The sequence below is a fragment of the Cynoglossus semilaevis genome, chromosome 9 (genome assembly GCF_000523025.1).
Source record: "Cynoglossus semilaevis isolate Cse_v1.0 chromosome 9, Cse_v1.0, whole genome shotgun sequence".
NCBI classification, from domain to species: domain Eukaryota; kingdom Metazoa; phylum Chordata; class Actinopteri; order Pleuronectiformes; family Cynoglossidae; genus Cynoglossus; species Cynoglossus semilaevis.
The window spans coordinates 9,402,056-9,417,630 of record NC_024315.1 but is presented as its reverse complement, the minus strand read 5'-3'; the positions used below and the strand labels follow the sequence as shown (position 1 = coordinate 9,417,630).

General features: G+C 39.3%; 1 protein-coding gene across 1 annotated transcript in view; it reads left to right on the top strand.

Moving 5' to 3' along the window:
* cygb2 (cytoglobin 2) overlaps positions 1–8,346 on the top strand; it is a 10,261-nt gene extending 1,915 nt beyond the window's left edge. Inside the window, exons 2-3 of the mRNA XM_008317059.3 lie at positions 5,346–5,577; positions 7,165–8,346. Coding sequence (XP_008315281.1) covers positions 5,346–5,577; positions 7,165–7,329 — 397 coding nt within the window. The 3' untranslated portion in view covers positions 7,330–8,346. The remainder of the gene's footprint in view (positions 1–5,345; positions 5,578–7,164) is intronic.
* Positions 8,347–15,575: the final 7,229 nt, after the last annotated feature.

Below are 15,575 nucleotides of genomic sequence, written 5' to 3'. Positions count from 1 at the left end.
TTGCTTTGGCTTCTATGTGTGATTAAAAATACAGTGACTATAAATATGGCAATGCAGAATAAGAAGCTAATGAATGAGCTGCTATGTCAGTAGGAGTCGTTACGATGCTAATTAGAAGATGTGGATATTTTCATATATCGCGGTATTTCAGCAGCACTGTATTTTTGTTTAATTAAAAACTAACAGGTAAATATTCAAAGAATTCACTTCATTTGATTCATTTTCTTCTTCAGCAATTTCAATTGTAGATCCCTCTGTTCCAATTTTAGTAACTTGATGTTAAGCATGTAACATCATTGTGTGTTTACTGTACTCACAGTTTTCCTACAGTTTTTAAAAAAAACTCCATATATCGTCATGCCTATAGTATCACAGTATATCGCAATATATCACAATATATCTATTATTGCCCCTGTATCGCGATACGTATTGCATCACCAGATCCTTCCCAATAGACACCACTTTAGTGTTTTTTTACCATTATATACATAAAATGATTTATTTTAAATAACTATTTCATATACTTTGCACACTGCTTGATTACAACACACTCCAAAAGACTAAAGACCAAAAGGAAGGCTTTCATGGGCTGTGATCATCGCTCCAGTAATCAGTGTGTATTTGTATGATGAAAAGGCTACAGGCTATTACAACAACATATGTGCACTTGGACACATTCCCCTCAACCTCCTGCCAGAAACTAAGCTCTGTGACAAACGTATGGAAGAAGAAGAACAAACTGTATTCCTCTTTCATTAGCGTTCTGAAGCAAATGTTTTTATGGCCCTTGAGATCAGTAATAGACTGAAACGTATTGCTCAGGTATTTGTAGTTAGCTTACGTCTCGGAGGACAGTTGAAGTGTTCAAGTGCTTTGCTCCTATGTCCTAGTTATAACCACTTGTTAGCCTGTGTTTGCTCGCCTTTCATCACTGTAGAAGGCATGATTTGTATGACCGTTCCCACCTAAAAATGTCTCAGGGTTACACTAAATTAATCCAGTAAGAGCTTGTTAAAATGGTCAGAAAGTTACAGCCAAGGAGCCCAGTGTGAGCCACAAACTTGATTTTCAATTTGGGGTAATGAAAGTCCCTGAAGCGAGAGAGACGAGGCGGCAGAGAGCATTCTCGTGTGTGTGCGTGTGTGCGCGCGCGCGCGTGCGTGTGTTGGGTTTTCTTATCTGTGGATGACAGCTTTGGCACTTAAATATGTCCCAGCATGCCTCTCTATCCACGCTCTCCTCTGTCAGTCTCTTCAGGTCTGCACATATTATTCCTTACACCTTGGCAAATTATTCCACTTTGCTGAAAAATAAAGTTAAAAAAACAAACAACGATTTAGCTTACATTCATTGTTAGATAACATTAACTAGAACAGTAGGGATTGTATGATACGTATAGACAGAATCCAAGTATTTGTTATAGGTGATTAAAGGCCAAATCAATTTTCATAAGTGGAGTTTAATAATTTCCTGCCGACATGAGAACCGATTTAAACGATTACCTTAGACCTTTAGGTGGCATTTTTAATCATTCTTGGTGCAGTGCAGTGAATAAATATTGTCATTATCAACAGTTGGATGGCATCCCCTCAGTTATCTAATATGACTGCAGGCTGACAACGGATCGAGGTCATGTATGGTTACAATATTATTTTAAACATCAACATCCCCCTACAAAAAAAACACAGATCTGCATTTCTGCCTTGTCTCCATCTGCTTGGATACACGCTGTGAACAGACAGTGACATTAGCCTTACTTGATCTCACCAATGCATACAAATGCAATTGCACCAAAGAGTGAGTACAGTAAGCCCCAGGCACTGGCAGCACAGTGCATATGGCAGCTCTGACGATGCAATCAAACGCTCCCTATTTGACTCATCTGGTGAACTGCTAATAGAATGTTTCAGAATTTTTACAACACTATATACTTTGAAGTATCGTAATATTAATTTCTGGAATTCTGGAGGGTTTTTTTTTTTTGCAAAAGCTAAAGTATATAATGTATCTTTAAAATAGATAACACTGTCTGTAAAATGTTATATTGAGTCACAATAATAAATAGATAGATACCCCTGTATGGGTCCTCGGTTTACAACGTCCTCGACCTTTGGCGTTTCCTGGTTACATCGCCATCTAACCATAAATTTATTATGAAAGTCTTGTTCCATCGTTCTGACATACACCGTTTAAGATCGTCAACTTAATTAACAAGTTAATTGGCACCATAGGTTTGGAACCCAGACTTAAGTCGAGGACCCCCTGTACAAACATCTTAACATTCTCATAATCATCACATAGCAGCACCCAATTCAGAAAACAACAACCAACAAACTAAACTATATTTAAACCCGTGCTGACTGAATGATTCAGTAAGAGATTTTAAATCAGTGGGCTGAAATACACAGTAGTTTATGCACCACCCCCACCTTGTGTTAAGTCTTTATTAACTCTCTCACGCAGCTCCTTCTTGTAAACACACTGTGTGGTTGCTACACAACTGACAGCAAGATAAGCAGAGAAGCCTGTGCACGTCAAAAGTCTTCCTAACATTTGGTTGGACAACTTAAGCAAACTAAACTAACCTGTTAAGAGAAAAGTGACACCAATGACGTTGTAGGAAAAGCAACAATATTTCATGAGACAGAGGCTGCTGTTTACTTCAGTTTGACCAGGGGGTGATTAAAAACACCACTGAAGGCCTTAATAACCCTTTTAAATGCGTAGTCAGGTACAAGAAAGTACTTAGAGGTCTTCAAATCTTTGAAAACACAATTTCTCTTCACAAGAACGGATAAACTGTTTCCCCCTCCCTTTTAATATTCCTGCAATGGAACAGCTTTATTTAGTTACACTTGATCAGGTTGTCACTGTGGTCACCATGGTTCTTGTTGCACCACTTAGACACACATTGACGTGCACTCAGTTTACTGTAACATTTTAAATTTCACATTTGTTAAACGGTAACTTTAATTTTTTTTTTCTTACATTTTCTGGACAACAGAGCCAAACGCTTGACATTTTCAGCTAGCTTAATACAAACAATCAAGTCACATTAGAGTCAGGGTTAGGGTTCAATCTTGTCACAAAAAACCACTACAACTTTGACATGTTCATCACTTTAAATGACAGCCACTAATGTACACTGCTATTGTTAGCAGCTGGTGACTGAATGCTGCCCACGTGGAAGAAGATAAGAAGATAAGTCATTCATCACCTTGAAAAAAATGTAGGTTATAAAGAATACTTTAACAATAAAAAATTTAATTTAAAAATGTTTTTTTTATTGTAGTTACAGGTATCTTTAACCACAGAAACACTTCTACTGAATGGATTATTCGGTACATTCTGTTCGTACGTTGCCAAGCAATGGATTCGACTGGTGTTCATCTGACTTTTTCTCAAACATTACAATGAGGTTGACCTTTAGGTTTAAAATATTTACCAGCCAGTATCTCCCTGAAAACTGTTCAGTGTTTCTTTTTTTTAGTCTCCCAGAATAGCAGGTGAGGCAACTGGAAATAAAACCTACTTGAACAAAACATACATGCTGTAAAATACTGCTAATCCTTTTAACTTTCAGAATCAGAAAATCACGGTATTTAACTGCAACAATGCAACACATTAGAGAACCAATATTTCCTGTTGTCGGTTTATTAACCGTTGTGGTATCAGACGTATACAGCGAGATTCTCTGGGGAAAAGCAACACAATCCACATGCAAATGAAAAGCAAAAATATAAGGTCAAAATATACCAGAAATAGCAACAATGCAAAGCCCCAACCCCCAAAAAACTGTACCATGGGAAACGTCTTCTTATGAAGTTTTAAAAAATCTGTAGCATCACAGCAGCAGCACTGTGGTTAGCTTTGTCTGAACAAGAGCAACTGGACAGTCTGTGATACTGCTGTCGCTAAGGGAAAAGTGTGTTTAGGCTTTGTGACAGACGGCAGAGCCAAGCTAGACGTGCTACAGGCAAATTAGGCTTTGAAGGCCTAGTATGACACTGGATCTGGGTGAATGTGGTGTAGCAACGCTGCCATGGGGCAAAACTCAAACTGGGAAAATTACTGCACTGGCAATTCTAGTCAGCTGGAGAGCTAAGTGAAGATTTAAAGTGGGTCACAGCATAAATGTGTATGTGTGTGTGTGTGTGTGTCATGTAAATTCATCAGTCAGTTGTTGCCTCCTAGATGATCAAGAGCTGTGATTCTTTGTTTGCACTGAAAACGTTGCCTCTGTGTGCACACTTATAATAAATAATATTACTCTGCTGTAAAATAACTCTCATCACATCAACTGAGCTGGCAGCTGTATGTGATAACAACTGTTAAGCATCTTAGTTCCAATGTGACAATTTATTCTAGCTTTGTTCAGCTGTCTGCAGAGCTCTGTCAAGGTTTAAATTAATTTCAGCAAAATATGTGAATGGAGTAATTTTACCAGTGACTTCAAGCTTTCTCAGAAAAACTCCTGTGCTTATGTTTGCCGGTGCACGTCAGGACAAACCTGATGACGAGATACTTTACAACTGTTATTTTTGCCACTTCAGGCCCACTTTAACCAAGGGTCATTCCACTTAGGTGGTATGTGGTTTAGGAAAAAAGAAATCCCACTCCAGGTGCTCTGAGAGTTTCTGTGAGTGTTGATATTGTAATTGTAATGTTGGTTAGTTAGTTTAATTGGCTGCATGGCACAAAGTTAAATAACCAATCAGAAGACAGGACTGACTGGCTCTGATGGTCAACCCTGTCTTCAGATTGATCATCTATATATCAATTTATATACATGATATGTATCAAAAAATATATACTATTGTTGAAGTATACATTGTATACTATACATAAGAAGTATCCTGGAAGTATATTAGTAGCATAGCAGCTTTATACCCTGTGCCTGGCTGGATGTGCTGCTCTCTAGTGGGTGACTAATTAAAGCTTGATTTAACTTTTATACTCATGAATATTACATGGCTCAGAACACTAGACAGCCACTAAATCATTGGCATTCTGTCATTTCTGTTCCCTGGTTGTTTAGCCCTTAGACGTCCCAGAAAATTAAACCCTCTCTTCAGCACACCTGCATCGTATTAAAGTCTGAGAGGCTGAGACTTCAGCAGCAGAATCTCAGAGGTGCTGCTGTAAAGTGAAGGCTGCTGTCAGCCTCAAACTGAGCTCCTGAAGAGGAGAGCCGGTAGAAAACAGGTGACATTTGATGCTGCACAGCGAGCTGCTAGAGTTGGAACGAGTGTGAAGGATTCAATGTGTTGTTGTACATTTAGAGGTACATGTATTGTATTTTAAACTAAAACAAAATCTAAACTGACAATGTTTCCCATTTTTAGGTTCTTTGTGTCGTTCCCATCGGCCAAACAGTACTTCAGCCAGTTCCAGGACATGGAAGATCCGGCAGAAATGGAGAAAAGCAGCCAGCTTCGACACCACGCCCGCCGTGTCATGAACGCCATCAACACTGTGGTGGAGAATCTCCATGACCCTGAGAAGGTGTCATCAGTGCTGGCTCTGGTAGGAAAGGCCCATGCCATCAAACACAAGGTGGAGCCCATGTATTTCAAGGTAACTTCATGTTTACATGAGTTTACAACTCCCTCAGTGTTAAAGTCACTGTCAGTGCGTTCTGTTGCCAACCACTGATTTTGCAGTCCATGTTCAGTCCAATACTCAGGTTATTTCTCTCTATAAGTGGTTTACATTTCTCTCAGTGTTAGAGTCACTGTCAGTGCTTTCTGTTGCCAACCACTAATTTTGCAGTCCATGTTCAAAAATACTCAGGTTATTTCTCTCTATAAGTGAATCACATTAGAATTACTCACTGGCTTCAAGGGCGTCTTTAAACACTGTTTCCATATGAAGAGATTCTTTTTTTTTCATTATCTGTTTATCCAAACACAAAAAAGAGAATGAGAGTGAACTTTGCTACAGCAGCCTGAACTCGTTCCTGTGGTGTAGTGGTTCTCACCCCTGCCTTACACACAAAAGGTCCGGGGCGTGAGCCCAAAGCAACCACATACTTAATGCCTCCCCCCCCCCCATGGCAGCCTCACACTGTGAATTTCTCCATTGTGGGACAAAACTAAACTGACAATAACAATGATTTACTGTGTGCAGAGGAACACAGTTAATGGCAGGCAAAGACACAGCTTAATTTAGACCTTGTGAAATTCAATGTGAAAATCCACTGTGCTCCTTCCCCCTCCTTTGGAGTGAAGACAGGAAGCATATGCTTCCCCTCTTCAAATGTCTTCGAATGTCATCAGCAGTGTGTTGATAAATGCAGCTGCTCTTTCAGCTGCACTGATTTCCCATTGACTTTAGAACACGTTTTCACATTAATCTTTTTATTATTCACTGAAAAAAATATGAAGTAATGTTTTAACAGTTTTGGTATTTATGTGAGGATTGCCCAAGTACAAGTGAATACACACTTTTCATTCACTTTCTATAATTGTTTATTTAGATCATTCCGCTGGTTGAATTCCCAATATTTCTTTCCAGCTCTGGCCCTGGAACCTCCGTCCATCACATTTCTATTTTTGCTTTACCTTTAAATCTTCTACTTTCCATTCCCTGCTGCAGTCTGGTCGTTTTGCTCCTTTTTGTTATTTGGATTGGCTCTGTATTGTCCGTCTACCCACTACTTTCATTTTTTCTCTTTTCACATGTCTCACTTGTCTGAATTGAATTTTTGCCCCAATCTTTTCACTCTTTCTGTACCTTCTAGAGATATACTATCACAGCCCCATTCTCTACTCAGCTAGCAGTGAAGGTCTCAACGATATTAAATCTATTCTAAGAGAGACAAAAAGTAATGCAAAAAAAAATAAAACAGCTCTGAAATCAGAGAATAAAAATAATGCAAAAAAAAACAGCTCTGAAATCAGAGAATAAAACACAAACATTGCTGTCTGATAACAGACTTTATCAAATTAACCTACATAACGTAATCAAACATTTTGAGCATTTCTAATCATTGGCAGATTAGATATTGGCAAGGTGTTGGAGAGGTATTTGAAAAAAAAAACAATTGAATTGATTACTTATTATATCAAAAAAGGGGGAAACAGGATTATACCCTTTAGCCTTTTTAAACAAGAAAGGGCAAAATCTCTAATGGAAGAAACTCTATTTCCCTCTGCCTTTCAGATTCTTAGTGGTGTGATGCTGGAGGTGTTTAATGAAGATTTCCCAGAGTTCTTCCCAGCGGAAGTGCAGGTGATCTGGACCAAACTGATGAGCGCAGTGTACTGGCATGTGACAGGGGCGTACACAGAGGTGGGCTGGCTCCAGGTCTCCAGCTCAGCGGTGTGAAGTGAAAGAGGTGGAGAAGCTGAACAAGTTTTAAGCGGACCTATCAGAAAGAAAAGAAATGTGTGTTCGGAATAACACGACACGAGAGGAAAAGGTTGTTTGAAGGAAAGTCTTAGACGACGGCACAGTTGACGTCAATCTGTACAACATTACACATCATTTGGTTTTGGTGCTAAACCTATTAGCTATTTATTAAAGTCCAGAAATCTCTTCTAATTGGTTCATTTTAAGGGGTTGAAAATTCTGATGAAATTGAAAACAGAAAACATGACACAGCTCAACAGTTGACAAAGTTATATCGATAAAAACCTATCAGAGCTGTTGGAGAGGCACCTGAACGATAAGTCTGTGTTTAACATATAAACTTTGATGCCTTTTTTAAAAAGTGACCCCGTCAGAACTTTTTGACAAACATACCAGATGCTATGTAGTGATGACGTTAACCTCAGTACTGGTTCCTGTGCTTGGGGATATTACAGTAATGCAGTTTTTCCTTGAGAAGTGGTGACTTGGTGGAAAATAACTTTTCTGTGCTCCACTGAGGTCAAAAGTTTAAAATAAAGAATTAATAATGACATATTTAAAACCCTTTTTGGAATGTAAGAATATTTTTGGAGACAACGTAAGACCTGTTTTCTGTCATCATTGTGTTGAACACCAGAGTAGATCAAGTCACTGTGTCTGGTGTTCTAACAATAACTGAAGGCCACCAAATGATTTCCTTCATTGGGCAGGACGGGCGTGTTGAGAAATATTCTATCGTTATTCGTAACTCCACCTGTAGGTGATGCTAAGTCCTACAAAGTGCATTTTTACGATTGTCAAAACTGATAAAAGCTTCAATCAGCTTCCGTTGACAGGACCTTTCATTTCATTAATGGTAATTTAAATGGCAAGTCCTCCAGAATAAAAGTCACCAAGTCCTGGCACTACGCATCAAACAATACTGGTACTATGACTCAAATAAAATGAGAATCCACACAGATGTAAGTAAAAAGACTCACTCGTTCTGACCCATGTGTGCCGGGAGAATCCACACAGATGTAATTAAAAACCAGACCTCCTGCTGCTCAAAAAACTCACTCGTTCTGACCCATGTGTGCCGAACACAACGGCTGTGCAGCAATTCAAAGTTTCCCACAGTGAGTTGACCAAAGTTTGATCGGACCATCATTTTAAAGAGTCACCTGAGGACACACACACACACACAGTCATATTTTCATCCAGACCACCACCATGCAGAGGTCTGTTGTTTGGAAAGCTGTGTGAAAAAGACGCTGCTTGTACAAATACACTTCACATTGAGGAAGATATATTTAAAAAATGTGTAAATGAGAGATCACTTTAAAGCTGTTTGAGGGGGCAGTTAAAGGTTGTTGAAGCCCCAGCTGTGGGACCATGGAGCTGCTGACTGTTAATAGATTCTCTTTGTGTCCTGATATGATATATATCCTCGTGTTTAGAGGAGCCGTGTCTTTCCTCTCTTTCTCTGTAGTGATGAAATACGTGCTCTTAACGTCTCGTTGAACTTTATAGAGGTGTTGTGTGTATACGTGTGGACTGGGCAGGTGTGTATACTCTGACGTCTGTGTGTACGTGGCATGTTCATTTGTGCGTTGTGTGTTAAATGGGATTTTCCTGTTCGGGAATTTTGTACAAAGTCCTTTTTTTGCCTTTTGTCTAGAATATATTTGGTGGACACACACACACACACACACACACATCACACTCTGACAATAACCATCCATACAAACATTCCGACACAGGCTTGCTGTAGGACCACCTCTGTAGTAATATTTACCAGACTGTCACTTAGTTTATTTCTACAAAGGCCCGTCAGAGAGAAGTGCTGCATTAGGCTCCATTAACTGCTGTAGGATTTCACTGGGGAGGTCTTTGATAAACAGCCAACTTCAGAAATGGCATCAATTTGTGTTTCAGTCTCTTACCATCCCATCACCAAAACCAAAAACAATACCCTATTACTGATACTAAAAGAAATGCATGCCCATCACCTGCTGATTGTGATGAAGACGCTGCCCCTGCTGGTGTGCATGAGGAGTGGATCTCTATCGTTAAGGTTCAATTAATACACTTTTGACACTGCTACCACAGAGACACGCTGGGTGTTGAGTTCGGGGGGTTTTTAAGCTCAATGTACTTCTGTGAAACCAAAACTCGCTGACAGACGCTAGAGTGCCCTCTAGTGGCTGTCAGTGTAAAAATTTCAAACACGTGAAATTATATATTTTATAATATATAAGTTGCACCTGAGTGTAAGTCGTAAACCCAGCCAAAGGATGAAAAAAATGTAATGTATAGCCCGGAAAATACGATAATCCAAAATGTTTAATGCCCAGGTTTTAGGTCTAGCTCTCCTCAAAGTCATTGAAAGAAAAATGTCATTCCAGATAAAAATTTAGCGATCACTCAAACAAAGTTGAGTCCCTGGAGTTTCATGTCTGTGTCCACATCGCTACAAATCAAGTTGAGCAATCTGCTTTTTTCCTTGTGACCAAACTGTCCTTCCTTGATTTCCCCCCAACTTCCAGTTCTTCTGTTCTTGCTCCGCAGCTGCATTTTGTCCAAGTACTGTAACTTCTCCCACCTTATTTAACCCTACTTTCTTTTCAATGGTGCCTCACTAATCAGTCTTTGGAAAGCGTTCTCTGCTGTTGTCAGTCCCCATCTGTGCGTCTCTCTCCAGTCTCTGGCCTATTCCCAAACATACACAGCAAATCTGTTTAGGATAGACATTTGATCCAATCTTGGGTTTGCATCTGCTCTGGTGACGTCCTGTATCTCCCATCTAAACCCCTCTTGGCATCGGCATCTGGCATTAATGAGGAAGTAATGAGTCTCCTCTCCTCCTCATTTGCTCATTCATCTATTGTAACTTCCCACTACCTCCGTTAGGACCGTATCACTGAGAGCAATTATGACCGGACAGATGGTCCTAAAGCCGCCACACTATGGCAGCATATGCACGATATATCCTGTACTAGCTATATGCTAACATCGTCCAACATGGAGAAAGAGATATTAGCAAGCAGAAAATTATTGGAGCAAAAATATAAAATTTGATATTGTTTGTGTCTTTATAATTATGAACGCACATAGTAGTACAAACCAAGAGCTACAACATTATTTTAGAATTCCAGTTTGCAGGAATATAAGTTGTTAGAGATGAATTGCCTCCTACTTACATTTTCTTTCTCCTTTCTTGACTGAAATGACCTATAGCTCATTATTTATAGCTGAAATGTATAGCTGCAACCAGGCTTAGCATCTTAGCGTCACCAGTATCTTAGCCATAGCATCGTGTATTGAACGCTTACAACTGAAATTCTGCACAGGTTTATGAGAAGCTCCCATTTAACAAGTTTCCTTTTACAATAAACTGAAGAGTCGTAAAGTTCTTAAACAGTTAAAGAGTAAAAACTATTTCCAGTGTTACTATTAAACACATCTGGTCACTGTAAATTTAAAGATCCGTTTCTGATGTATAGCATACGTGGTGAATCCAACTCCTCCGCACCCCAAAACAATAACAGTCATGTTTTCTGAGGTCACGCTTCGAACTCCAGAAGTTTTAAGAATATTTTCTTCAGACATATTTTTATTGAACACTGTGTGGTTATAAAAGCCACCTGCAAACGCACTTCAATAAAATGAAGCCGTAAATCTTCTCTCACTTAAGAGCAAGTATTGCCCCCTTTTTTTAAAAAAAAAAAACAAGCTTTTTTACACATGCATGAGTGAACACGCGACGCATAAAACTAAAATTTAAACACAGCAACGACAGCAGCAAAACTCTCCTCACTTTGACGTGCTCAAAGTGAGGACTGTCAAACATGTCCCCACCTACCAAAAATATCCTCACAAGCTAATTTCATAAAACTAATTAAGATGGAAGGATGAACACACACACACACTGATGTGCATCTACAACGTGGTCATGCTCACTCACTCACTAACTCACTCACTCACTCTCACACACACACACACACTGATGTGCAGACACAACCCAGTCACGCTCACTCACCATCTTTATTGCTCATCTCTTGCGCTTGCATACAATATGCCACAGTGGCCGTGTGGCTGCATACCAAGTGAACTGCAGCTGCTGTGACTCCACATGCACCGTTTCCTCAGATACACTTTCCACTTCAGTGTGGTCCACCACTGTTTATGTGCTTTATCGTGAAATGTGTCCGTCCATCAGTTAAGATGTTAGGGCTTTATATTTTTCTAAATATACCTATGAGAAACGGAGTCCATACGTATTACAGTACTGTATATGAATATGTAACTGTATACTGCAGTGTGGGTGGGAGCAAGTGCAGTGGCTTTGTAGTGTTTTAACGCATGTTTGCACAGCCTACCACAAACCTGTATCATGAAAATGAATTAAGACTCATCAATAAAAGACACTTCAATACAGCCTCTGTTTTAGCCCTGTTTACTATTACTCTGATACTTTACACTTTAAAAATTTCCACAAGAGCAAGCATTAGATTTAAGTCTTAGAGACCAACGACGTAGATGCACTTTAGCAATGACACGCCTGAGATTCACACATTGCTTCTTCCTTTTTTTTTTTATTACTGCCACCTACTGGGTCCATTATCCACTGGAAAACCTTCTGCAGCATAGATAATAAACACAGCGTTACCCCATTAAAAACTGACTGAGGGCAATATGTAGTTTTTATTTAGAAAATAAAAAATACCAAACAAAATAAAACATTGCTGTTGTAAAGCAAAAAAAAAGTAATACAAACAACAAGATAATGTGGTTATAAAAGCACAGTCCATACAGTCAATAAGGCCTAAATCCACACAGAGATTAGATTTATTACACAGTGACGGTAGAGTCAGATCAACTGTGAGGCTCTCAGAGAAACGATAGTTGAAATAGGATCAAGTGGAACCATAAAATACTACTGTGAGCGCAGATAAAATCCATGGATAAAAAAAACCCAAATTTTATTGTTTGACTGAAATGTGCTGAGAGCACTAAGGCGTTGCAGACATGAGCACTTAAAATGAGCAGCAGGAGGTCTGGTTGGTATAGGATGATGTTGTAGAGCAAAAATGAAATCTGTATCTGAGCCACACAGTACTTCTACTTAAGTCAGTGATAGCTTAAAGCCAGAGTTTATGGTTTACATAATCTGCTGTTGCTTCTGTTGCCCACAGGACTGATGCTCCCACTGCTAACTTGGCTTGACAAAAGCATCTGTACTCAGCTTCTGTAGATCCTCTACAGCGGCTCTGTCTAATCTCATTCTTCACCATGTCCTCATTTTTTTCTGACCAGCAAAAGTCTAACCAGTACGGAATTTAGCTGTGAATTTCTGAACAGAAAAAAATGACAATTAATGTTTAGTACAATGTCTGTCACATGTATTACATACACAGTAGGGGCTTGAGCTGGCATGTTAGGATAATCTGTGACGCTTTAGTAAATTCGGAGGATTTCATAGTCAATCAAAAGTCAACTTATTTGTGCTAACATGATTAACTTTTTGCTGATGTCCGATATGCGAATATTGTCCAGACACTGACAATATCAATCAATACCAATATCAGCAATGCTGCCATCTAGTGACTTGATATCAACAATGCTGCCATCTAGTGACGTTCACTTTAATATACAGCCGTTTATCCCCAAAACTATTTTTGGGGCACACATCAATTGTGTTATTGGGTTTTCATTCTCGAAGGAAAAACTGATAACAATTCTTACAGATATTACATAATATGCTAATATCGGTTGGACGATATCATTGGACATCCCTACTTTCACTCAATGATACACCCCACCCAAACTGAGAAAACTCTCAGTGATGCTTCTGCCTGCTTGAATATATTGTGCAAGGCATTCGCACTGTTACATCAACAAGATATGATTAACTGGAATGAAATTTAAATGTATTTAATCAATGATTAATGCTTGCCCGTTCATTGCCTGACGCCCCAGGCGAGACACTGTCCACAGCACCAGTGGGAGGTTCATGCAACGAGGAAGACACTGATTTTTAAAACGCACGCTATAATTTATTCAGATGTTATTTTTCATCTTTAAAATGAAAAAAAAGACTTAATTAACATCTGACTGTGGAGATTAGGACTTTTCTGGTATCAGACAATTGTTATTGATAATAACTTCTGTTACTTAGCCACAACAGATTTAATCTGTGCGGTGAATAAATACATACAGAACACATCTCCTCAGAATCAACCTAATATTCAGGTAATCAATTTTATCTCCTACCTTCCTGGCTTCAGTAACTGGAACCTCTCACTGGAGCTTTAGATAGCATCTTAGCTGCACACTCAGTGGCTAAGCACACATCAGATAGAAAACAGGGTAATTCTCTCTACATGCACAGCATGATCCACAGGACACTGACCTGTAACCATGGAGACACATTTTCACTCCACTGTTAGTTATTGCCATTTCTGTAGCATGGGAAAAGAAGGGAATTGTACAGAAAACTACTTTCACGCCAACCCGAGAAGGGACACGTGTCAACCTCAGGTTTAACTCAGGAGATCTACGGCTGCCAATACAAGTTAAAAAAGTAAAGCAGGAACAATGACATGATATGTAGACTGCAGCGATCCGGCGCTGAGAGGACCTAATGTCAACCATTTCATCAGAAGTACCTGCTGCATACTCTCAGCTGTCAGCAGGTAATGATGTATTCAGGTTATAACTGACATGTGGGAGGATTTGTCTGCATAAATGGCAGCAGGTGGGAACTGTTAAATTGCACCTGTATGTGTATGTGTTCAAACTGTATATTTGAGTTTGTTGGAGATTGTGTTACCGTGAGCGATAGACCGATTGGAAGATGTTGTAAACATTATAATTCAGGGTTCACATTAGCAAAAACGCACCACTAAACAAGGTCACCAAAAGTACATGTCATAATTTTCTAGTAAGGTTTTAATCAAAAACCACTTGATTTAAAAAAAATATAATTTATGTGATTATCTAAACATGGTATACATGAAATTATTCTAAATTTGATTTGATATTATTATCGTTTAATTTGAGACATTGACATTGGGAGATGTTTTTCTAAAGTTTTATGTTCTCATTGGTTCCATAAGAACATGATGTCAGTTGCATGAATTGTGAACAATAGCTAATACAGCTCCTTTTAGCTGTTCTTTTCCAGAGTCCACAGAGCAAATATCCTACCTCTCGATCACTCCCTGCCTCACCTGCTACCTCCACTATCCTCATATCCTCCTTCACTACAGCTATCACCCAGACGCTCGTGGTCACTCTGCCTGTACCCTCCTCATCACCTCTCCGGTGCTCTTCACATCATCACTTAAGATGAATGACCTCAGGTACTTGAATTTTTCCCACTTTCACTTCCTCCAATCCTCCACATCCCACCCTTCCACCTGCCTCAGCCTCATTCACACACATCTCGTTTCGTCCCTTTCTACTGGCTCTCCTTCTTTCCAGGCCAGACTTTAACCTCCTCAGGCTCCTTCTACTTTTCTTCAATTGTTAACTGTGCAGAGAACCTTCTCCAGTTCCATGGTTTACCTGGTTTACATGTCTTGTTGAGTTCAACCCACATGCCTGGTTTACATGTCTTGTTGAGTTCAATGACTGCACTCTGACATGTGGAAACTCAGATTCCAATTAAAGCAAAGAGGTAATTGAATTGTCTCAACTAGGCACCAGTACTGTCTGCAAAGGTTTTGTTTTGTGTTTTTTATTATTATTACACTCCTAACTAAATGGCATATGTTTGTTACCCTCCCAGTCAACATGTATATAAAAATACATATTCATACCCAGAGGAGAAATCTAATCTAACAAGCTAATGAATTCATACCCAGTGGAGAAATCTAATCTAACAAGCTAATGAAAAATGTTTTTTCAATATTATTTCAAAAAGAAAAAAAACAAAACAATTGTTAATCCTTTGCATTACCGAGTACCGGCGGTGGCTAAGCTATAGCTGACAAACTCAGGTCACCAAAAATAGCAGCTTTGTGACACTTAAGCCCCTGCTTTCTAAACACAACAAGTGCGTTAGATCCGCTTAACTATGACACTTTGCTCGGGAGGGGACATGAAAGTTTTTAAAATTAGGTAGCCAGAGCTCGCCTCGGAGCTGCAGATGAGATGCACAGCCACATCTCTGCAACTTGACATTCCTGACAGCCCCTTGTGTCAACTTCCATCTGTCCGTGCACCACGGCTCTATG